Raw genomic sequence first — 25308 nt, forward strand, 5'->3', positions numbered from 1 at the left:
CTCTGTCACCCAGGCGGGAGTGCATACCAGGATCATAGGTCACTGCAGCCTCAAACTCCTGGGCTCAAGCTATCCTCCCACCTCAGCCTCCCAAGTAGCTAGGACTACAGGTGCATACCTGGCTAAGAAAAATAAAGTATCCCATAGATAGTTTTTAACCAACTTTATAGATGAATAAATTACACACAGTAAAACACACTCATTGGGAAATGAAAGAGCTTTCTGAAACGGTAAAAATCTGTATCTTGATTTGGATGTTGGTTATATACATTTCTCAAAATTCATCAAACTGAACCATTAAGAGCTGGGCATTTTATTGAATGTAAATTATGCCTCAGTTTTTTAAATTACAGATAAAAGATTAAGAATCTGCTTTCTAAATGCCACTTAATGATTTGGCATAGAAAATTCAATGCTGATTGTTATGTGCAGATTGTGATTACATCAGACGTACACAGATTTAATTCAAAACAAATTAAGCACAAACCATCCCCTTACCCTATCACCTACCACAGTGCTCTTTGAACCAAACTGGATTTAGGTTTAGTGGTGGACTGATATTGAGGATATGAGCAATTTTACTCTTTTTCAAATAAGAATACATGCTTTAGATCTGCAAGCAAAAGAAAATACAAGTCAAATTAAACAGTTTTCTAAATTGCTCCACTTTTTTTTTTTTTTTTTTTTAAGAGACGGGGCCTCGCTCTGTTGCCCAGGCTGGAGTGCATGGCTCAATCACAGTTTACTAAAGCCTTGAGTTCCTGGGCTCAAGCAATCCTCCTGCCTCAGCTTTCCGAGTAGCTGGAACTACAGGTGTGCACCACCATGCTTGGCTAATTTTTGTAATTTTTTTTTTTTTTTTTTTTTTTTTTTTAGAGACAGGGTCCAGCATTGTTGCCCAGGCTGGTCTTGAACCCCTCGGACTCAAGTACTCCTGCTACCTCAGCCTCCCGAAGTGCCAGGATTACAGGTTTACAGGTGTGAACCACTGCTACCAGCCAACTTCTCCTTTTTCTTTTTTTTTTTTTTTTTTTTAAGAGACGGGGCCTCGCTCTGTTGCCCAGGCTGGAGTGAAGTGGCGCGATCTCAGCTCACTGCAAGCTCCGCCTCCTGGGTTCACACCATTCTCCTGCCTCAGCCTCCTGAGTAGCTGGGACTACAGGCATGTGCCAGCATGCCCAGCTAGCTACCTGGATAGTTTTTGTAATTTTTTTTTTTTTTTTTTAGAAACAGGGTCTTGCTATGTTGCCCAGGCTTGTCTCAAACTCCTGGACTCAAGCGATCTACCTGCCTCAGCCTCCCAAAGTACTAGGATTACAAGCGTGAGCCATCATGCCGGGCCAATCCACCTTTCTGTTTTTTTTTTTTTTTTTTTTTTTTGAGACAGAGTCTCACTGTGTTGCCCAGGCTGGAGTGAAGTGGCGCGATCTCAGCTCACTGCAAGCTCCGCCTCCTGGGTTCACACCATTCTCCTGCCTCAGCCTCCTGAGTAGCTGGGACTACAGGCGCCCGCCACCACGCCCAGCTAATTTTTTGTATTTTTAGTAGAGATGGGGTTTCACTGTGTTAGCCAGGATGGTCTTGATCTCCCAACCTCATGATCCACCTGCCTCAGTCTCCCAAAGTGCTGGGATTATAGGCGTGAGCCACCACGCCTGGCCAAAATAGAAATATTTCATTATGAATTTTCATTTTATAACATACCTTTCATAGAAGGCCAAAAATCTGACACTTTTCTTTAACCCAAAGGTCAATGTGAGGTCTTTCATTTGGCATTGCAATCTGCTTTTAATTGGGAGCAATATTTAATTTTATTTAGTGGATTTTTTTTACGTAGCTGTTTATAAAGGTAGGCACTTTCAATAGTGAATAGAATCTTTGTGCAAGAGTTTTAATTTTAACTTTAATTTTTTTTAAAATAGAAACAGGGTTCACTGTGTTGCCCAGGTTGGTCTCGAACTCCTGGGCTCAAGTAATCTGCCCGCCTCGGCCTCCCAAAGTGCACAGATTACAAGCAGGAGCTACACCACCTGGTCTGTTTTGTTTTTAATTGAACCTTCACATCTAAAAATGTGGGTTAAGACATCACTTTCATTTTTGAAAAATGACCTCAATACAGGAAAGTAGACTAAATTATTTTTGCCAAATGGGCTTTCCAAAGACATAATTTCACAAGGAAAAAACAAAGAGACTAATACATTTATGTACACATCAGTCATAATGTCAGTTTAAAAGGTCAAGTCTATAGTTATAATTACTAATTTTGACAAATCTACATAAAATTCAGTGCTTTACTTGTATTGATCATCTCGTGGAAAGAAAACATGCATATTTTTAACTTTGTTAGTAGGGAGCAATTCCTAGCAAATGATACAATGAACAAACAATTTCTGCACCCTTGCAAAACATGTATCTACATTTGTTTAGATTTTTAATAAGTCTAAAGTTAACACTGACCACTACTACAGCACTGTCTATAGTTATGATTACTAGTTTTGACAAATCTACCTTAAACTTGCCAAGATATCTGTCAATACCTTAGAAGTCATTTCATGTCATGAATACCCAGTCTAAAACCTTATTAATCACTTCAAAATTCTCCTGACGCCATATACCTAGGTGTGTGGTACAAGTTTAGTAACCCTTTTGCTTGGGACCAGAATTGTTTCAGATTCCATTCTGAAATATCTGCATTATACTTAACCAGTTCAACATCCCTACTCCAAAAATCTGAAATCCTTAATGTTCCAATGAGCATTTCTTTTGAGCGTTGAGTCAGCACTCAAAGTTTCAGATCTCAGAACATTCTGGATTTGGGATTTTCAAACCAGGGATACTCAACCTGTATATGTATATCTGTGGCTTCATCATCTACAATAGAAACTGCCAGAAATCATTAAACTTATTCACACAACATGCCCTTAACTAAGCCTTAGTTTAACATGTTGAGCAATAGTATTCTTGGCTAGGTTTATATTTTTAAGCATTTGTTTAAACAAATACTTAACTTTCAATTGAGCTTATTTCACAAAGTTGCCACCTGTAAAAGATTTTGATTCCCATATAATTTTTTCTAGTACTATGACAGTATCACATAGCAACATTGCCTATTTTATTTGAAAATAAACACAAACTCTTGAAAAATGAATTCCTTTTCTAGTTTCAAGTTTTTCATCACAATCTATATGCTTGCCATAATTCTTTCTTTTTGAGACAGAGGCTCACTCTGTCGCCCAAGCTGGAGTACAGTGGTGCGATCTTGGCTTACGGCAGCCTCTGCCTCCTGGGTTCAAGCGATTCTTCTGCCTCAGCCTCCAGAGTAGTCCAGTAACAGGTGCACACCACCACGCCTGGCTAATTTTTTGTATTTTTAGTAGAGACAGGGTTTCACCATGTTGGCCTGGCTGGTCTTAAACTCCTGACCTCAGGTGATCTGCCTGCACTGGCTTCCCAAAGTGCTGGGATTACAAGCCACCATGCCCAGCCACTTGCCATAATTCTTGCTATGGTGGGTTCATTATGGTTTCATTCAATAGAGACATACCTTACATAGTGAATTTGTAGAAATATGCCTCATATCTACAAACAAGTAAGCTTTTACCCATTTTACTTGAATATACGGCCCTCTTGGCATAAGTCTCATTTTCCTACTTCAGAGAGAGATGTGGTTATGAGAAATATTTCACTTTCCTCTTTCATATAAGAAAAACAACAGTGTAAACACAATGATACAACTTGTTAGCCTGTCCTCAGCATCCAGAAGACAACAGAGCTCTGGCCCCATATAAGGAGGTAGTTGATACCCTGCCACTCAGCTACAGCAACTATTGCCATGTGGTAATGCTTCTCTATGTGGCCAGATCTTCTAACATTTCAACAAAAGCTAGGAATCTGGACTTTTGTATAAATCTTCTAGTTTTTTCAATATAAGCAACCAATAAAGTTTTTGAGACAGAGTCTCGCTCTGTCGCCCAGGCTGGAGTGCAGTAGCGTGATCTCAGCTCACAGCAACGTCTACCTCCCAGATTCAGGCAATCCCCCTACTTCAGCTTCCTGAGTAGCTGGGACTACAGGCACGTGTGCCACCATCCCCAGCTAATTTTTCTCTTTTTTGTAGAGACAGGGTTTTGCCATGTTGTCTAGGCTGGTTTTGAACTCCTGGGCTCAAGTGACCCGCCTGGCTCAGCCTCCCAAAGTGCTGGGATTCCAAGCATGAGCTGCCCTGCCTGGCCCTAACTAATAAAACTTTGAATGTAGGTAACTCATGAAAACAATTTGTCTGGGCCAAGTTTTGCAGACCCAACAAAACATACCTGAGGGAAAAATTCAGGACTCTAACTTAATAACTTAGATATTTAACCCTCATGACCAACCCTGTAACATTCTACTTTGTTACTGACATTTCAAAAGTAAAGAAACTGAATCTGCAAGAAGTTAAGTTACTTGTCCAAGGTCACAAAATAGAAAGTCATGAAGGGTGAGTGTTAAGATTTGAATCCAAGCAGTCTTACTCCAAAGTCTGAGCTCCTAACTACCTGTTCTGTGTGTAACAAGATACACGTAAGGTACAGAAGCAAGTTCTACCCTAATGTATCCTGATACTCACATGGAAAATGATAGAACCAGAGGGTAAATAAACAAATAAATAAATGGACAATAAGACGTGTTGTCTGATGAATCCAGAACAGATCAGGACTATGTTCTTTCATTTGATATTCTATATTTCCCCGGCAAAGCCCAAAAAAGTGTTAGCCTTTTTATTGGTTACAATAAAGTGTGATTCATAATGAGAATGACCTTACTGTTATTTAAATAACTAAAACCTAAGTATTTTTTTTTTTTTTTTTTTTTTTAGACGGAGTCTCGCTGTGTTGCCCGGGCTGGAGTGCAGTGGCACGATCTCGGCTCACTGCAAGCTCCGCCTCCCGGGTTCCCGCCATTCTCCCGCCTCAACCTCCGAGTAGCTGGGACTACAGGCGCCCGCCACCTCACCCGGCTAGTTTTTTGTATTTTTAGTAGAGACGGGGTTTCACTGTGTTAGCCAGGAGGGTCTCGATCTCCTGACCTCGTGATCCGCCCGCCTCGGCCTCCCAAAGTGCTGGGATTACAGGCTTGAGCCACCGCGCCCGGCCTTTTTTTTTTTTTTTTTTTTAACTCCAGGTCTTTTTCAGAGGAAGAAGACTATTGCTGGCTTCAGTAATCAGAAACAGTTCTACGAAAGGACTGCGTCCTATGAAAGACAGAATATACATGTAAGTATTTACACATGCAAATATTTGAGAAAATGCTTGAGCTACACTTTAGTCCTTTTTTTTTTCTTTGGAGACAGAGTCTTTCTCTGTCCAGGCTGGAGTGCAGTGGCATGATCACAGCTCACTGCAGCCTCAAACTCCTGGGCTCAAGGGATCCTCTCGCCTCAGCCTCCTGAGTACATGAGACCACCACCACGGTCTCAGTAGGCACACACCACTATGCCTGCCTGATTAAAAAAAAATTTTTTTTGTAGAGACAGCGTCTTGCCATCTTGTGCATCTCAGTCTCGATCTGGCCTCCAATAATCCTCCCCTCACCCAAAGTGTGGAAATTACAGGTGTGAGCCACCGCACTCAGCCTACTTTAGTCTTTTCTAAATTCATAGAGAAAAGGAGCTCCAAATAAAGCTATTTAAAATACTATTGGGCCAGGTGTGGTGGCTCATGCCTGTAATCCCAGCACTTTAGGAGACCAAGGTGGGTGGATCACCTGAGGTCAGGAGTTCAAGACCAGCCTGGCCAACATGGTGAAACCCTGTCTCTACTAAAAATACAAAAAAATTGGCTGGGCATGTAATCCCAGCTACTCAGGAGGCTGAGGCAGGAGAATCGCTTGAACCTGGGAGGCAGAGGTTGCAGTGAGCTGAGATCGTGCCACTGCACTCCAGCCTGGGCAACAAGAACGAAACTCCATCTCAAAATATATATATATAAAAATAATAAAATAAAATATAATACTATTGACCGAATAAAGGACTTTTAGGCCTTTATAAGGATTGACTAGATTTTGAACTACACTGTTAATTTGACTCAAATCTGTTTACAACTAAGTAAGTTCCCTAAGAGAACACCACAACATCCTCCCCCACAACTCTTCTTACAAACTTACGTAAGGTAGGTGCCTCTGGTGTTCACGTTCATCATCAGATCCATTCTCTTGGTAGGTGTGTCCAATGTGTTGGTCAAGCTAATGGCACTGGCATTATTTACCAGAATATCAATTCCTGTTTTCAAAATAATCAATTTCCTTTTAATGTAAGACTTTTTATCACACACCAAAAAAGCATTTACTCTCTTTTGAACCCTCAGTTGATTCACAAATACAGTCATGTACCACACCTAACATTTCAGTCAACAATGGACCAGGCCGGGCGCAGTGGCTCAAGCCTGTAATCCCAGCACTTTGGGAGGCCAAGACGGGCGGATCACGAGGTCAGGAGATCGAGACCATCCTGGCTAACACGGTGAAACCCCGTCTCTACTAAAAATACAAAAAAAAAAAAAACTAGCCGGGCGAGGTGGCCGGCGCCTGTAGTCCCAGCTACTCGGGAGGCTGAGGCAGGAGAATGGCGTAAACCCGGGAGGCGGAGCTTGCAGTGAGCTGAGATCTGGCCACTGCACTCCAGTCCGGGCGACAGAGCGAGACTCCGCCTCAAAAAAAAAAAAAAAAAACAATGGACCATATATGCAACATGGTCCCTTAAGATGATAATACTATATTTTTATTTTATCTTTTTTCTGTCTAAATATTTTCAGATACATACTTACTGTTGTGTTACAAACGCCTACAGTAGTCGGTACAGTAACATGTTATACAGGCTTATAGCCTAGAAGCAATAGGCTATGCCATACAGCCTAGGTATGCAGTCAGCTAGACTATCTAGGTTTCTGTAATTACACTCTATGTTCACACGATCATAAAATCACCTAATAATGCCTTTCTCAGAACATATCCCTATCATTAAGCAATGCGTGGCTGTACTTCTTTTAGATAATATGACTGAACACTACCAACGCAAGACTGGTAGCTGTTTCAAAATAGCACCTGCATGATTGTCTCTAGCACAATGGAGACATAGCCAATTGCCAGAGCTCCACATGAAACTAAAAGGAGGCTTAGTCTTGGCTGGTTTGTAGCTTCCACTCTTATCTGTTCTCTTACCTCCTGGTTGTCCCTCCCTATCTCCATAAACCTTGGATCAAATTCCTTAAAGTCTTCCTTCCTCTCTAGCATGAAGTTTCAAAGGCCTGTCCTCCTTCCAAGCATAGTAGTCTCCCTTCCCCCAAGGCCCCTCACTTGAATGGAAAGGCTCCTTTCTGGTCTTGAGAACTGGGAAAAGAGAAAGACCTACTGTTTCAATCCCAGGCAAATCATCAAAGTGGATCAATTTTGTTTTAGTGACTCATATACACACACACAAAAAATAAACCTAGAGTAACTACTATTTCTGCAAATTCTATCTAGTTTCCACCTATAAGCAACAAGTTTTGTTTACAGTTATATGCTTAGTGAAATAACATTAAAGGAAAATGGTAAAATACAAAAACTATGTCAAACATTTTTTCTTTGTTTCTACCTGGTCTTCATTATTCTTTGTAAAGTGCACTTAATGATAGTTGTGTAACAATATAATAAACTTGGACGTCACTGAATTGTACACTGAAAAATAGGATGGTAAATTTTATGTTATATGTATTTTACCACAATTTTTAAAAGTTAAATAATAAATGCAAGCCTGGGGACAATGGCTCACGCCTGTAACACCAGCAGTTTGGGAAGCTGAGGCGGGTGGATCCCTTGAGGTCAGGAGTTTGAGACCAGACTGGCCAACATGGCCAACATGGGGAAACCCCATCTCTACTAAACATATAAAAATTAGCTAGGCCTGGTGGTGGGCGCCTATAGTCCCAGCTTTTCGGGAGGCTGAGGTTGGAGGATCACCTGAGCCCACGAGGCCAAGGCTGTGGTGAGCCACAATCATGCCACTGCACACCAGTCTGGGTGACAGAGTGAGACCCTGTTTGGAGAAAAAAAAAGAAAAGAACTAAAACTGAATGAATATGGGAGAATTGAAAAGTCTCAGCTTTCTCCCCTTAGTTCCTCCCCAAAAATTAGTGGATAAACTAATTACATCAAATCCTAAGTGGCACTAGTTAACCACTTTTACTACTAGGTGAAGTCATTTTAGATAAAATATCCTGCATTTGAGTGTGGCACATTTCACAATTAGGGTCCTATCAGTTGGACAAACATAGTTTTGCATTTTCTCTCCTCTTCTGACACAGGCATTCACATTTCTTTGGGAAAGGCTGCCAGCTAGGGGTAAGATTTTGGATTTAAGGGAAGAGGCCCCACTTGAGCCAAAGCTCATGCTTCAGTCCAGCACCCCACAGCACTCTGCACTGGGATTATAAGTACAGCCTTGCTAACACTGAAGCATTACCTCATTTTCCACTGGCCATTGTCCCTCACATGTATACATGGTCCTCCAGAACATTAGTGGGGAGAGTGGTAATGGTTTAGGCAGGATTTGGACATGCCTAGGTGCACTACTACAATACCATGAAAGCCTTAGCTCAATCCCCAACACCTTCTTCTAGGAACTTTTCAACTAATTGGGGAGAAAAGAAATACTAAGATCTAAAATAGTACAAGGTAAGGATCAAAGGAATGTTTTTAAGAAATCAGAGGCCGGGCGCGGTGGCTCAAGCCTGTAATCCCAGCACTTTGGGAGGCCGAGACGGGCGGATCACGAGGTCAGGAGATCAAGACCATCCTGCCTAACACGGTGAAACCCCGTCTCTACTAAAAATACAAAAACTAGCCGGGTGAGGTGGCGGGCGCCTGTAGTCCCAGCTACTCGGGAGGCTGAGGCAGGAGAATGGCGTAAACCCGGGAGGCGGAGCTTGCAGTGAGCTGAGATCGGGCCACTGCACTCCAGCCCGGGCGACAGAGCGAGACTCCGCCTCAAAAAAAAAAAAAAAAAAAAAAAAGAAATCAGAGAGGCCGGGCATGGTGGCTCACGTCTCTAATTCCAGCACTTTGGGAGGCTGAGGTGGATGGATCATGAGGTCAGGAGTTCAAGACCAGCCTGGCCAATGTGGCGAAACCTGTCTCTACTAAATATACAAAAATTAGCTGGGTGTGGTGGCGGGCACCTGTAATCCCAGCTACTCAGGAGGCCGACGTAGGAGAATTGCTTGAACCTGGGAAGCAGAGGTTGCAGTAAGCCAAGATTGTGCCACTACACTCCAGCCTGGGTGAGACAAGAGCAAGACTCAGTCTCAAAAAAAAAAAAAGAAAAAAAAAGAAAAAAAGAGATCAGAGAAAGAAAAATATACTTCTGATTAGTTGGCATGGTGAGGGAACTGACTTTGTGAAGATGAGATTTAACCATATAAAAGAAGAATTTTTTCAAAAATAAATGTATAAGGTACAAGTGCAATTTTCTCACATGCATAGATTGTGAAGTGTCCAGGATTGTAAGTATCCATCACCCAAACAGCAAACATTGTACCCATTAAGTAATTTCTCTTCATCCACCCCCTTCCATCCCTTCTTTCTTCCCAGTCTCCACAGTCTATCATTCCACACTTTTTTTCTTTTTTCTTTTTTCTTTTTTTTTTTTGAGATGGAGTCTTACTCTGTCACCCAGGCTGGAATGCAGTCATGCAATCTCAGCTCACTGCAACCTCCACCTCCCAGGTTCAAGCAATTCTCCCACCACAGTCTCCTGAGTAGCTGGGATTATAGGCGTACACCACCATGCTCAGCTAATTTTTGTATTTTTAGTGGAGACGGGGTTTCACCATGTTGACCAGGTCAGGTCTCAAACTCCTGACCTCAAGTGATCTGCCTGCCTCGGCCTCCCGAAGAGCTGTGATTACAGGCGTGAGCCACCGCACCCGGCCTCATCAGATGGTTTTAAACCATGTTCTGCGTGAGCAAATACATTATTTCACCAAAGACTCAGAAAATTCAAGAATCAAAACAAATTTTTAAATTAACATTATAGTTATACCTTTATTTTACCAATATTCAATAATTTTTTCAGAATGAAGTTGTTACCTCCAAATTTCTTGATGGCTTTCTGCACTGCATCACTGATCTGCTGTTCATCTCTCACATCAACGATACATGGCAAGGCCTTCCCTCCAACTGCTTCAACTTATATAAAGGATACAAAACGAAAAAGCATTAAAGCATTTAAATATTATACCTTTGATTGCGATATCACAGTCAAAAGAAATAAGTACCCTGTTTTTGGAAAATCAATATAAATAACTCTACCTTACCACCAGTGATTCTGCCATGTAGTAGGACAGACTAGCTAGGCCAACACTATTATAAAACAAAAACGAAGGTTTGGTGGCGGTTTCTTTGTAATTGTTTTTAAAAAGCTAAAAAAAAGAAGTTTTTTTTTTGTTGTTTGTTTTCGTTTTTTAGACAGAGTCTCACTCTCTTGCCCAGGCTTGGGTGCAGTGGCACAAACATGGCTCAATGCAGCCTCAATCTCCTGGGCTCAAGGGATCCTCCCACCTCAGCTTTCCAAGTAGCTGGGACTACAGGCGTGCACCACTATGCCAGGCTAATTTTTCTATTTTTTGTAGAGCCGCGGTTTTGCCATGTTGCCCAGGCTGGTCTCGAACTCCTGACCTCAAGTTATCCACCAGCCTTAGCCTCCCAAAGTGCTGGGATTACCGGCATGAGTCACCTCACCCAGTTGAAAATAATTTTAAAAAACTTTTTATTGTGGAAATATTCTAAAGTATACAAAAATGTAAAGATGCTATAATAAACTAATAGGAACCCATCACCTATCTTCAGTGATTGTTAGTTTTGTCAGTTAATGTTTATCTTTCCTTTCCCCTATTTTCTTTTTTGCTGATGTGTTTTAAAGCAAATCCCTGACATCATTTCACTCATAAACACTTCACATGCATTCCTCTAACATAACCACAGTGCTCTGTACATGACTAACAAAACTAGCAGTGTCAACTGAAGTTGAATTTTTAAGCCCTCTCTCCTGGCTCTGTGCCTAGCACTATGCCTTAAATAGAAGTATGTGATAATTATTTGTCAACTAAAAGTATTAAAATGATGACTTGCAAATTGTGCAGAGAATAAATAACACAGAAAGCTTTTTCAAAGAGTTCATGCCACTCGCCAATCAAATTCTCTCCACTCTACTTCCCCACTCCCCCTCCCATCCAAGAACCACTGCCCTCATGAAACAAGATTTTTTTTTTTTTTTTTTTTAAGAGACAGAGTCTCAGGCCGGGCGCGGTGGCTCAAGCCTGTAATCCCAGCACTTTGGGAGGCCGAGGCGGGTGGATCACGAGGTCAGGAGATCGAGACCCTCCTGGCTAACACGGTGAAGCCCCGTCTCTACTAAAAATACAAAAAACTAGCCGGGCGCGGTGGCGGGCGCCTGTAGTCCCAGCTACTCGGAGGCTGAGGCGGGAGAATGGCGGGAACCCGGGAGGCAGAGCTTGCAGTGAGCCGAGATTGCGCCACTGCACTCCAGCCCGGGCGACAGAGCGAGACTCCGTCTCAAAAAAAAAAAAAAAAAAAGAGACAGAGTCTCGCTCTGTCACCCGGGCTGGAGTGCAGTGACATGATCTTGGCTCACTGCAACCTCCGCCTCCCACGTTCAAGTGATTCTCCTGCCTCGGCCTTCCGAGTAGCTGGAATTACAGGTGTGCACCACCACGCCCAGCTAATTTTTGTATTTTTAGTAGAGATGGGGTTTCTGCCATGTAGGCCAGGCTGGTCTCGAACTCCTGACTTCAGGTGATCCACCCGCCTCAGCCTCCCAAAGTGCTGAAATTACAGGTGTGAGTCACCACGCCAGGCCATGAAATAAGATTTTTAAATGGAGTCTCTCACATTGCTTAAAAGTGCTGGAGGAGAAAAATGGTAAGAAGCACTGCCCCAAGGTGACAACATAAATACTTCTTTCACTAGATACAATTATTTTCAGGGTAGCTTTCAAATAGCTTTAACTAAACTCTCCAGCAAATTCTCTATGTATTGAAACCACTAGAAAGACATTTTATCAAATGGCACTGTCACACTCACTTTCTTCAGCAGCAGTATAGATTGTGCCTAGAAGTTTTGAATGTGGCTGGGCGGTCTTTGCGGCAATAACAATATTTGCTCCATCCTTTGCTGCTTTCAATGCAATAGCTTTGCCAATGCCACGGCTTGCACCTGTGATAAAGACTGTACATCCTGCCAACCTCCTACAACAGAACAAAATGACCTTATTAGAAGACCCAATATTTTATTTACTGACAGGTATCAGAACCTCATACATATTTTTATAATATGTTTCCTCCTCTGAAATTTTCTTTAAACCCTCCCCATGCCCATCTGATGGCAGATAACTCCACTGTACTCCCACTGCACAATGACTTATAAATTATTTATGACAACTGCAGTTGGCCAGTCTTGCTGTGATTTGGCAAACAAAACCTGTTCAAATGCAAAGCAAATCTTCAAGAGAAATGCAGAATTATAAAACAAATTACATAAACATGCATTTTTTTCCCACAGAAAACGTGTTAATAAAGCTTTTTTTTTTGAGTGGCGGGATTATGAGTACATTTTATCATATTCGTTATATTCTTTAATATTTTTCAAATTTTCCACAATGACTAAATGCCACTTAAAAGAAATTATCTAAAAACAAACAATTGTTCAATTAACGCTCATAACAGCCAGGGTGGCAACAACCCACATGTCTATCAGCTGATGAACGGATAAGCAGAATGTGGTGTAGCCATGCATACAATGAAATAATGTTCAGCAATAAAGTACTGCTATAAACTACAACACGGATGAACCAAAAACATTCTGCTAAGTGGAAGAAGCCAGTCACGAAGGACCCCATATGATGCCATTTACATGAAATGTCCAGAATAGGCAAACCTATAGGGACACAAAGATCAGAGGTTACCACGAGCTGGGAGTGGGAGGGGTTGGAGGCTGACAACGGAGGGTTGAGGGGTTTCTTTCTGGGATGATTAAAAGGTTTTTAAATTGACTGTGGTGACGGCTGCACAACTCTGTGAATATATTAACAGCCAATGAATTGCATATTTTAAATGAGTGAATAGTGTGGTACGTGAATCACATCTCAAAAGAGCTGTTAAATAAACAAACCGAGAAGTCTCACAAATTGCTGCAGGTTGATCTTAAATATTCTGATTCAAATGTACTGACAGGTCCCTGTGCCCATTTCATTATTTGTGTGTGTGTGCTGTGTGTGTGTGTGTTTTTTGAGATGGAGTCTCGCTCTGTCGCCCAGGCTGAAGTGCAGTGGTGCGATCTCCCGCCTCCCAGGTTCAAGCGATTCTCCTGCTTCAGCCTCCCGGGTAGCTGGGACTACAGGTGTGCACCAGCATGCCCAGCTAATTTTTGTATTTTTAGCAGAGACGGGGTTTCACCATGTTGGGCAGGATGGTCTTGAACTCCTGACCTCATGATCCACCCACCTCGGCCTCCCAAAGTGCTGAGATTACAGGTGTGAGCCACTGCACCCGGCCATCCTGTTTTTTTGTTTTTGTTTTTTTAAATGGAGATGGGGTCTCACCATCTTACCCGGGCTGGCCTTGAACTCCTACATGCTTTTTTTTTTTTTTCCAGACAGCTCTGTTACCCAGGCTGGAGTACAGTGGCGCAATCATGGCTCACTGCAGCCTTGAATTCCTGGGCTTCAGTGATCTTCCCATCTCAGCCTCACAAGCAGCTGGGACTACAGGCCACATCACCATACTCAACTACTTTTTAAAACTGTTTGTGGGACAGGGTCTTGGTATGTTACCCAGGCAGGTCTCAAACTCCTGGCCTTATGTGATCCTCCCACCCTGGCCTCCCACCATTTCATGAAGTTCACTTAAACTTTTTGCTTACTCAGTTGCTAAGTGAAACAGAGACATCTAAAATAATTTCCTAGTAAACTCATAAAAGAAAAACTAAAAGAATAAAATAAAGTAAGATAACAGCAAGGGAAACCCACTTTCTTTTATACTTTCTAAGGGCAAATTTAAAAGTCTGCTTAAGGAAAAGAATGGAGAGAGAAGAGCAAAAGTAACAAGGACAAAGAAAAAGGGATGCCCTGAGATTGGTAATAGATTAACAGGTTTGTTAATAAAAGAACATAAAGCTCTTGCACAACCCAAAGGATTACACTCCAGAAGAGATCAGAGGTAAAAGTGGGAAGGGGTTTTAAAAAAAGGAATAATTGGTTTGGTAAGAAGGAGGGAGGGTGGAGAAGTGGGGAGGAGTCAGAGAGGTTGAAATTATTTTTCGTGAAATGTAGCACACATATAAAAAGCATGTAAAACAATGTGTATTGTTTAATGAACAAAATTAAAATGAACAGTAGTATCAAGGCAAGAAATAGAATATTACCAATACCCCAGAAGCCACCTGTGTATTCCTCTCCAACTCTATCCTCCTTCCTTCCCCCACCCCACAGAACGAAAACTACCTTAAATGTTATTATTCATTCCCTTGTTTTTTCATTATTCCTAGTACCTAGGTCTGAGTCTAAATCAACAGTCTGTAAATTATGGCCGCAGGCCAAATCTGACACGCCACCTGTTTGTGTATGACCCTGGAGCTAAGATTGATTGCTACAGATGAGCATTTGTGATCAATTTGATGACAAGGAATGCTAATTTTGAATCCTAATTAGATAAAACATTATCCCTCTGCTACTTTTTTGTTTGTTTGTTTGTTTTGAGAGCAGTTCTCGCTCTGTCGCCCAGTCTGGAGTGCGGTGGTGTGATCATGGCTCACTGCAACCTCTGCCTCTGGCCTTAAGTGATCCTTCTGCCTCACCAGCTAAGTAGCTGGGACTACAGGCGTGTACGACCACACCTGGAAAATTTTAAATTTTTTGTAGAAACAGTGTCTCACTGTGTCACCCAGGTTGGTCTTGAACTGGGCTCAAGCGATCCTCCTGCCTTGGCCTCCCTAAGTGCTGGGATTATAAGAATTAAATTCAGTTCATTTAAACTTTTTATTTACTCACTTGCTAAGTGAGAAGGAGATATCTAAAATAATTTCCTAGTAAACTCATTAAAAAAGAATAAAAGAATAAAAATTAAGATAATAGCAAGGGATGTTATCAATCAATAACAGGAAGATAACCCTGGCCTTATCTCCCTGTTATTGACTGAATTGTGTCCCCTAAAAAGCAAGTGGAAGTCCTAACTTCAGAAGGTGACCTTAGTTGGAACCAGGATTGCTGAAGACGTAATTAGTTAAAATGAAGTCATATTGGAGTAGGGTGGGCCCTTACTCCAATCAGACAGGTGTCCTTCTAAGAGGGAAGACTATGTAAAGACAGCCACACAGAGAATGTGTGATGACAAAGGCAGAGAGTCTGGAGGGATGCAGCCGTAAGCCCCAAACACAGGATCGCTGGCCACCCTCAGAAGCTGGAAAGAAGCAAGGAAGGATTCTTCCTAGAACTGCAACAGCACACCCCTGCTGACACCTTGGTTTCAGAATTCTAGCTTCCAGAACAGTGAGAGCATCCATTTGTTTTAAGCCATCCAGTTTGTGGTTCTGTTTTATTTATTTATTATTATTATTATTATCATTATTATTATTTTGAGACTGAGTCTCACTCTGTCACCAGGCTGGAGTGCAGTGGCACGATCTTGGTTCACCGCAACCTCTGCCTCCCAGGTTCAAGCATTTCTCCTGCCTCAGCCTCCCAAGTAGCTGGGACTACAGGCGCACGCCTCCACGCCCAGCTAATTTTTGTATTTTTAGTAGAGACGGAGTTTCACCATGTTGGCCAGGATGGTCTTGATCTCCTGACCTCATGATCCGCCCACCTCGGCCTCCCAAAGTGCTGGGATTACAGGCTTGAGCCACTGCACCTGGCCCAAAGAGGATAATATTCTTACCAGCAGCAGTGAATGAGTGTAAGAGTTCCTGTAGCTCCACAACCTCCCCAACACTTGGTAATATCTGACCTTACAATTTTTTTGCCAATTCTGTATTATGAAATGATATCCCAATGTGATTTTCATTTGCACTTCCCCAGTTACTAATGAGGTGGAATACACTTTTGTTCCCATGTTAATGGTCACTTGTGTTCCTTCTCTTGCAAAGTTCCTATTAATTGGGTTTGCCCATTTTTCTTCTTTTTTTTTTTCCTTTGAGACAGAGTTTCGCTCTTGTCACCCAAGCTGCAGTACAATGGTGTAATCTTGGCTCACTGCAACCTCTGCGTCCCGGGTTCAAGCGATTCTCGTGCCTCAGCCTCCCAAGTAGCTGGGATTACAGGGATGTGCCACCACACCCAGCTGATTTTGTACTTTTAGTAGAGATGGGGTTTCTGCATTTTGGTCAGGCTGGTCTCGAACTCCTGACCTCAAGGTGATCCACCTGCCTCCACCTCCCAAAGTGCTGGGATTACAGGTGTGAGCCACTAAGCCTGGCCAGTTTTGCCCATTTTTCTATAAATAAGGTTAACTTTTTTCTTATTGAGTCATACAAGTCTATAAATTACATACATTTCAGTATCTTTCCATTTGTGGCTTGCTCTTTCACTATTTTTATAGTGTCTTTTTTTTTTTTTTTTGAGACAGAGTCTCGCTCTGTCGCCCAGGCTGGAGTGCAGTGGCCGGATCTCAGCTCACTGCAAGCTCCGCCTCCCAGGTTTACGCCATTCTCCTGCCTCAGCCTCCCCAGTAGCTGGGATTACAGGCGCCCACCACCTCGCCCGGCTAGTTTTTGTATTTTTAGTAGAGACAGGGTTTCACCGTGTTAGCCAGGATGGTCTCGATCTCCTGACCTCGTGATCCGGCCGCCTTGGCCTCCCAAAGTGCTGGGATTACAGGCTTGAGCCACCGCGCCTGGCCTGTAGTGTCTTTTGATGAGCAGAAATTCTTTATCATTGGAGATACGGTCTTGCTGTGTCACCCAGGTTGAAGTGCAGTGGCTCAGTCATAACTCACTATAACCTCCTACTCCTGGGATTATGCAATCTTCCTGTCTCAGCCTCCCAAGTAGCTGGAACTACAGGTACACACCAACATGCCTACTTAATTTAATTTTTTTATTTTTTGAGACGGAGAGGGTCTTGCTATGTTGCCCAGGCTCATCTTTAACTCCTGGCCTCAAGCGATTCTCCTGCCTCAGCCTCGCAAAGCCCTGGGATTATAGAAAATTCCTTTTTTTTTTTTTTTTTTTGAAATGGAGTCTTACTCTGTCACCCAGACTGAAGTACAGTGGCGTGATCTTAGCTCACTGCAACCTCTGTCTCCTGGATTCAAGTGATTCTCCTGCCTCAGCCTCCCAAATAATTGGGATTACAGGCATGTGCCATCATGCCTGGCTAATTTTTTGTATTTTTAGTAGAGACAGGGTTTCACCATGTTGGCCAGGCTGGTCTTGAACTCCTGACCTCAAGTGATCTGCACACCTTGGCCTCCCAAAGTGATGGGATTACAGGTGTGAGTCACTGCATCCGGGCTAGAAAATTTGTTAATATTAAGGAATGTATAATTCTTTTCTTTTATGGCCCAGGCTTTGGGAATCTTAAGAAATTCTTTTTTTCCTATAAGTGTATTAATTTGTATTTCAAAAGTTTCATGGTTTACCTTTTGAAGTTTGGTCTTGAGCTACCTTGTGTGGTAGCTCAGACCTATAATCCCAGTACTTTGGGAGGCCGTGATGGGAGGATCGATTGAGCCCAGGAGTACAAGACTAACCTGGGCAACATGGTGAGACCCTGTCTCTACAAAAAATTAAAAAATTAGCCCAGTGTAGTGGTGTGCACCTGTAGTCCCAACTACTCAGGAGGCTGAGGTGAGAGGATGGATTGAGCCCAGGAGGTTGAGGCTGCAGTGAGCCATGATCATGTCACTGCACTCCAGCTTGGTGACAGAGCGAGACCCTGTCTCTAAACAGATAAATTAATAAGTTTGGTCTTTAATCTACCTGGAATTAATTTGTGTGTATAAACGGAGGTAGGGGACTAATACATTTTTTCCCACATAGATAACCAACTGTCCAAGTCTGAAATGCCCATCTTTCTCACAGCTCTTCAGTATCAACTCTGTCACAAACTGAATTTCATAAATATATATATCTGCTTTTGGACTCTCTATTCTGTTCCACTAATCTACATGACCACACTGCCTTAATTAAAAGTTTTATCACTCTTAATAACTGATAAGGCAAATAATTCCAATTTATTCTTCTTCAAGAGTTTCTTGTCTATATTTGGACCTCTGCTTTTCCACATGTATTTTACTTTAATTTTTACTTTATTTATTTATTATTATTTTTTTAATTTAATTTTTTTTTTTTTTGAGACGGAGTCTCGCTCTGTGGCCCAGGTTGGAGTGCAGTGGTGCGATCTCAGCTCACTGCAACTTCAGCCTCCTGGGTTCAAGTGATTCTCCTGCCTCAGCCTCCTGAGTAGCTGGGACTACAGGTATGCACCACTGTGACTAGCTATTTTTTGTATTTTTAGTAGAGACAGGGTTTTGCCATGTTGGCCAAGCTGGTCTCAAATTCCTGACCTCAAGTGATCCACTGGCATCAGCTTCCCAAAGTGCTGGAATTACAGGCATAAGCCACCGTGCCTGGCCCACATATATTTTAGAATCTCATTATCTAACTGATCAAGTGAAATCAGTTGAGATTTTGATAGAAATTATAATAAGTCTATAATTCAAAGTGGAAAGAATTGACATCTTTGTGACAGTGAGTGTTCTAATCCATGAACATGGTATAACTCCCTGTTTATTTACATCTTTCTAATGTTTTTCATTATTATATAATTTCCTACAGAAAGGTATTATACATCTTTTGTTGGCTTTATTCCTAGGTACTCCATTATTTTTTAACTTTTTCCAACTTTTTATTTGTAAATAATTCAAACTTAAAGAAAAGTTGCAAGAATAATAGTAATACCAAAAAATACTCACATATCCTTCACCCAGATTCATATATGGTTAATATTTTACCCCAATGATTTAGCATTTGTGCTCATTTTCTCTCCTTCTCCCTTTCTCCTTCTTTATATCTTATTTTCTCCAGAACACTTAAGAGTAATTTGAGGCCAGGTGCAGTGGCTCATGCCTATAATCCCAGCAGTTTGGGAGACCAAGACAGGGGGATCACTTGAGCCCAGAAGTCGAAACCAGCCAGGGTAACATAGTGAGACCCTGTCTCTATAAAATTAAAAAATTAGCGGCCGGGCGCGGTGGCTCAAGCCTGTAATCCCAGCACTTTGGGAGGCCGAGACGGGCGGATCACGAGGTCAGGAGATCGAGACCATCCTGGCTAACACGGTGAAACCCCGTCTCTACTAAAAATACAAAAATTAGCCGGGCGAGGTGGCAGGCGCCTGTAGTCCCAGCTACTGGGGAGGCTGAGGCAGGAGAATGGCGTAAACCCGGGAGGCGGAGCTTGCAGTGAGCTGAGATCCGGCCACTGCACTCCAGCCTGGGCGGCAGAGCGAGACTCCGTCTCAAAAAAAAAAAAAAAAAAAAAATTAGCTATGTGTGGTGGTGCACGCCTATAGTCCCAGCTACTCGGGAGGCTCAGTCAGGAAGATTTTTTGAGCGCAAAGGTCAAGGCTGCAGTAAGCCATGATTACACTACTGTACTCTAGCCTGGGAAACAGAGACTGACCCTGTCTCAAAAAAAAAAAAAAAAGTGATCTGAATACATCAAAGCTTGGTCTCTTATGTATCTACTTTCGTAGTATTTTAATTTTGACAATTGATTCAATAATGTCCTTTAGAGCATTTTTTCCTTCCACTACAGGACCCAGTTTAGGGTAGTTTAATTGACATATCTCTTTAGTAGTTTAATTGACATATCTCTTTAGTCTCCTTTAATCTAGAACATTTTTGCAGCCTCTTCTATCTTTTATGATATTGACCTTTTGAAAAATACAGTCTGCACTCCTTTTTAAAAAAATACAATGATCCTTAGCTTTTTTTTTTTTTTTTTTTTTTTTTTTGAGACGGAGTCTCGCTCTGTCACCCAGGCTGGAGTGCAGTGGCCGGATCTCAGCTCACTGCAAGCTCCGCCTCCCGGGTTCACGCTATTCTCCTGCCTCAGCCTCCGGAGTAGCTGGGACTACAGGCGCCCGCCACCGCGCCCGGCTAGTTTTTTGTATTTTTTTAGTAGAGACGGGGTTTCACCGTGTTAGCCAGGATGGTCTCGATCTCCTGACCTCGTGATCCGCCCGTCTCGGCCTCCCAAAGTGCTGGGATTACAGGCTTGAGCCACCGCGCCCGGCCAGCTTTTTTCTTTTCCAAGATGGAGTCACACTCTGTCACCCAGGATGGAGTGCAGTGGCACAATCTCAGCTCACTGCAACCTCCACCTCCCAGGTTCAAGCAATTCTCCTGCCTCAGCCTCCTGAGTAGCTGGGATTACAGGCATGCACCACCACACCTGGCTAATTTTTTGTATTTTTAGCAGTGACGGGGTTTCACTATGGTCTTGGACTCCTGACCTTGTGATCCACTGGCCTAGGCTCCCAAAGTGCTGGGATTACAGCTGTGAGCCACCACACCTGGCCTATTTTTTCTTTTCTTTTTTTTTTTTTTTGAGACAGAGTCTAGCTCTGTCTCCCAGGCTAGAGCGCAGTGGCGCGATCTCGGCTCACTACAACCTCCACCTCCCAGGTTCAAGTGATTCTCCAGCCTCAGCCTCCCGAGTAGCTGGGATTATAGGCATGTGCCACCATGCCCAGCTAATTTTTCTATTTTTAGTACAGATGGGGTTTCACCATGTTGGTCAGGTGGTCTTGAACTCCTGACCTCGTGATCTGCCCGCCTCGGTCTCCCAAAGTGCTGGGATTACAGGCGTGAGTCACAGCACTCGGTTTTTTGTTTGTTTGTTTGTTTGTTTTTTGAGACAGGGTCTTGCCCTGTCACCAAGGCTGAAGTCCAGTGATGCGATCAGGGCTCACTGCAGCCTTGACCTCCTGGACTCAAGCAAGTCTCCTACTCAGTCTCCTGAGTAGCTGGGACTACAGGCACACATCATCAAGCCCGGCTAATTTTTTTTATTTTTTGTAGAGACAGGATCCTACTATGTTGGCCAGTCTGGTCTTGAACGACTGGGCTCAAGCGATTCTCCTGCCGTGGCCTTGCTAAGTGCTGGGATTACAAGCATGAGCCACCACCCCTGGCTGAATGCTCATTTTGGATTCAACTGATATTTCTTCATTATTAGATTCCGGTTATGCATTTCCAACCAGAACATGTGATACTGTGTTTTCCTCAGTATATCCCATAGGGCAGCATACAACGTCCATCTGTACTCACTTTATAATGTTAATTTTTATCATCTATCCATAGTGTTACCATATTTCTCCACTGCACAGTTACTATTCCTTCCCTTGCAACCAATAAACAATCAGTGCAAAAACAAAGACTTTTTATTATGGAATTTTCAAATACATTCAAAAAACTAGAAAAGAGTATAATAAGCTTCCATGTTTATCCAACAACTAAACTGTGAAAGCAATCATCAGAGAGCAAATCCTGGGTAGGCATGGTGGCTCATGCCTATAATCTCAGCACTTTGGGAGGCGGAGGTGGGCAGATCGCTTTAGCCCTGGAGTTTGAGTCCAGCCTGGGCAACATGGAGAAACCCCATCTCAACTAAAAAATAGAAAAATTAGCCAGGCATGTGGTATGCACCCGTAGTCCCAACTACTCAGGAAGCTGAGGTAGGAGGATCACCTGGGCCCACAACACGGAGGTTGCAGTCAGCTGATATCACACCACTGCACTCCAGCCTAAACCAGAAAGTGAGACCCTGTTTCAAAAAAAAAAAAAAAGAAGAAGAAGAAAAGGAACCAAATCCCAGAGGTTGTGTACTTTCACCTATGAATACGTCAGTATTTACTTTTCTAACAGGTAAAAACGTTTAAAATACTAATGTCATTATTATACCTAAGAAAATTAACAATAATTTCTCAGTATCACCCAATATCTGTCTATGTTCAAACTTTTATAACTATCTCAGTTTTTTTTGTGGTTGGCCTGATCAAATCAGGATCCAATAAGGACCTCAATACATTTGGTTGTTACACCTTAAGAGTTTCTCTTTTAATCAGTGCCAGCTTCCCTTCTCTTTATCCCATTTATTTGCTGAAGAATATACATAATTTGTCTGCAGTGGAGCCCATATCTGGGATTTTGAACCTCTCATTTTTATTGCTATGTACTATATACTTCTTGCAGATTTTTGCTTGTGTAGAAATCTTACTTACTGTTATTTTTTGAGTGAGTCTCCCTTTGTCGTCCAGGCTAGTGTGCAATGGCACAATCACAGATTACTGCAGACTTGACCTCCCCAGCTCAACTAATCCTCCCACCTAAGCCTCCTGAATAGCTAGGATCACAGGTGTGCATCACCATACTTGATTTTTTTTTTTTTTTTGGTAGAGACAGAGTCTTACTATGTTGCCCAGGGTGGTCTTGAACACCTGGGCTCAAGCGATCCTCCCACCTTGGCCTCTCAAAATGCTGGGATTACAGGCATGAGCCACCATGCCAAGCTCAAAATTATTTTTATTTGTTGGCTTTTATATATAGCAATTTTCTTAAACTTTTATTAATTATAACAATTCAGTTATACGTTATTTTGGTTTTCTGTGCAGGATAATTACATCATCGGCAAATAACTACAGCATTATTTATTTCATTATAATCCAAATACTTTTTCATTCTGTCTTATACCTTATTTACTAAAGGTTACACTTCAGTCAGAAGAAAAGTGTTTCCACATGGAAGGTCTGAAATTCAAGAAAAGAGGAAAACCAAAGATATTGGTAAATAAGTACAGGAATCTTTTTTAGAAAGAGTACAATAATATAAAATAATACTTGTGGGGTTAAAAAAGAATTAAGGCCAGTGCGGTGGCTCACGCCTGTAATCCCAGCACTTTGGGAGGGCGAGGTAGGCAGATCACCTGAGGTCAGCTCGAGACCAGCCTGGCCAATGTGGCGAAACTCCATCTCTACTAAAAAAAATACAAAAATTGACTAGGCCTGGTGGCTTATGCCTGTAATCCCAGCACTTTGGGAGGTTGAGGCAGGTGGATCACGAGGTCAGGAGTTGGAGACCAGCCTGACCAACATGGTGAAACCCTGTCTCTACTAAAAATACAAAAATAAATAAATAAATAAATCAGCCAGGCATGGTGGCAGGCACCTGTAATCTCAGCTACTCGGGAGGCTGAAGCAGGAGAATTGCTTGAACCCTGGAGGTGCAGCCTGGGAGACAGTGCAAGACTCCGTCTCAAAAAAAAAAAAAAAATTTGCCAGGTGTGGTGGTGCACACCTGTAATTCCAGCTACTCGAGGCTGAGGCAGGAGAATTGCTTGAACCCAAGAGGCAGAGGTTGCAGTGAGCCTAGATCATGCCACTGTACTCCAGCCTGGGCGACAGAGCAAGACTCCATCTCAAAAAAACAAATAAATAATAAATAAATAAATGAAACTTAAAAACTTTTAAAAAAGAAGTCTGATCTCTTACCTATAGGTGACCAGCTTCATTAATTTCTGGCCTATCATTTTTGTACGTTTTTCAAAGATAAGCAAACATACATATATATATATAGATGTCACACTCCATTTTTGTGAAAAATTATCCCTTCCTTTTTTTATACAAAAGGCAGTATACACAAAATATTAAAGTGGTTTTGTTGTTGTTGTTGTGTTTTTCTTTTGACAGTCTTGCTCTGTCGCCTTGAGGGAGAAATTTAAAGAAAAATAAATATTGCATTTATTCACTCCAAGGAAATTAAGGGTTAAGTGAAAAACACAAGTTTTTCACTACTGCAAGCAAGGCTATAGACAGGTCATGGTGACCTAGCCTGCAGAAATGAGCTCCAAACACCCCTAAGCAAGGTTAAAAGAAGAAAAACGATTTCCTTTACTGTCTCTCCTGTACTATTAGTTATGACTATGTTTGCCAATGCTTGTATTTAAGTAAGATTTGCAAAGTTTCTGTTTTTTCAATGCAGCTGCTAGGCCACTAGCTATGCAAGGCCACAGGTGAGTGCCAGGTCAGCAGTTATGCTATGGATTACGTGACTAGTCACTGTAAAATTTACTGCCTTTGTTTTGCTCTTGTATGCTGGTCTGTATAAGCTAAAATCTGTTTTTGTTCAAGGCTCAGCTTTTTGGACGTGAATCCACTGAGCCGGTGCGTATCTTAAATAAACATCCTCCTGTCTTCCCAATATCGGTCTCTCTGGTCCTCAGTTTACTGCAACAGCCTCAATAGCTCATGGCAGCCTCAACCTCCTGGGCTCAAGTGATTCTCTCACCTCAGCCTCCCAAGTAGCTGGGACCACAGGTTAAAGTGATTTTTAGTGTAAGTATTTACAAGAAAATGTGCCAACTATTGCTGTGAAAAAGCCTTATCTCTTTGCCTTGAGTATAGCTGGATTGATTCCCAGTAGGAGAAAGGGTATTTTCTTCCTCACTCAGAGTCTTTGGCATTGGCAGAAAAAAAAGCTAACACAACCCCGATCTGTGCCAGTAAGGAAGTCCTCCAGGTCCAAAGCATTAGTACGAGAATATAGAAGACAAGAGCACTTCAAAGAAGGCTCCAAATTTCTTAGTATTATTTGATAGATGGCTAAAACTTGTTAATGCAGAGCTAACTTACAGTTTAATTTACTAAAATTTTCTGGTACCCCAAAATCAGGTAAAAGTGCTGAAATTTTTGTTAACTATTTTAAAAAGGAAGAACAATTGTTTCCAAAAAACTATACAAATTATTCTAAAGTTCATTTGGAAAAATAACTACCCAAGTATGACCAGGAAAATTCTGAAAAATAATCCAAATGTGGTGGGAACTAGCTTTCCCACATATTAAAACATTTTATAAAACTAAAGCAATTAAAATAGTTTGGGCTGGGTAGAGTGGCTCACATCTGTAATCCTAGCGCTTTGGGGGCTGAGGCAGGAGGATCACTTGAGCCCAGGAGTTTGAGACCAGCCTGGGCCACAAAGTGAGACTCCTCTACAAAAAATTTGTTTTAAATAGCCAGGCATTATGGCGCATGTCTGTAGTTCCAGCTAATTGGGAAGATGAGCTGGGAGGACTGCTTAAGCCCAGGAGATCAAAGCTGCAGTGACCTATGATAGTGCCAATGCACCCCAGCCTGGGTGACAGAGCGAGACCCTGTCTCAATTAATTAATTAATTAAACAGTTTGGTACTGGTACATGAATACAGACTAAAGTAGCAGAGCAG

General features: G+C 42.2%; 1 protein-coding gene across 1 annotated transcript in view; it reads right to left on the reverse strand.

Moving 5' to 3' along the window:
- HSDL2 (hydroxysteroid dehydrogenase like 2) overlaps positions 1-25308 on the reverse strand; it is an 85693-nt gene that overhangs the window by 56086 nt on the left and 4299 nt on the right. The window contains 5 exon segments of the mRNA XM_033237800.1: positions 511-597; positions 600-613; positions 6142-6256; positions 10102-10200; positions 12115-12278. Of these exon segments, the coding sequence (XP_033093691.1) occupies positions 511-597; positions 600-613; positions 6142-6256; positions 10102-10200; positions 12115-12278 (479 nt within the window).

The sequence above is a fragment of the Trachypithecus francoisi genome, unplaced genomic scaffold, assembly GCF_009764315.1.
Source record: "Trachypithecus francoisi isolate TF-2019V2 unplaced genomic scaffold, Tfra_2.0 Lachesis_group16, whole genome shotgun sequence".
Classification (NCBI taxonomy): domain Eukaryota; kingdom Metazoa; phylum Chordata; class Mammalia; order Primates; family Cercopithecidae; genus Trachypithecus; species Trachypithecus francoisi.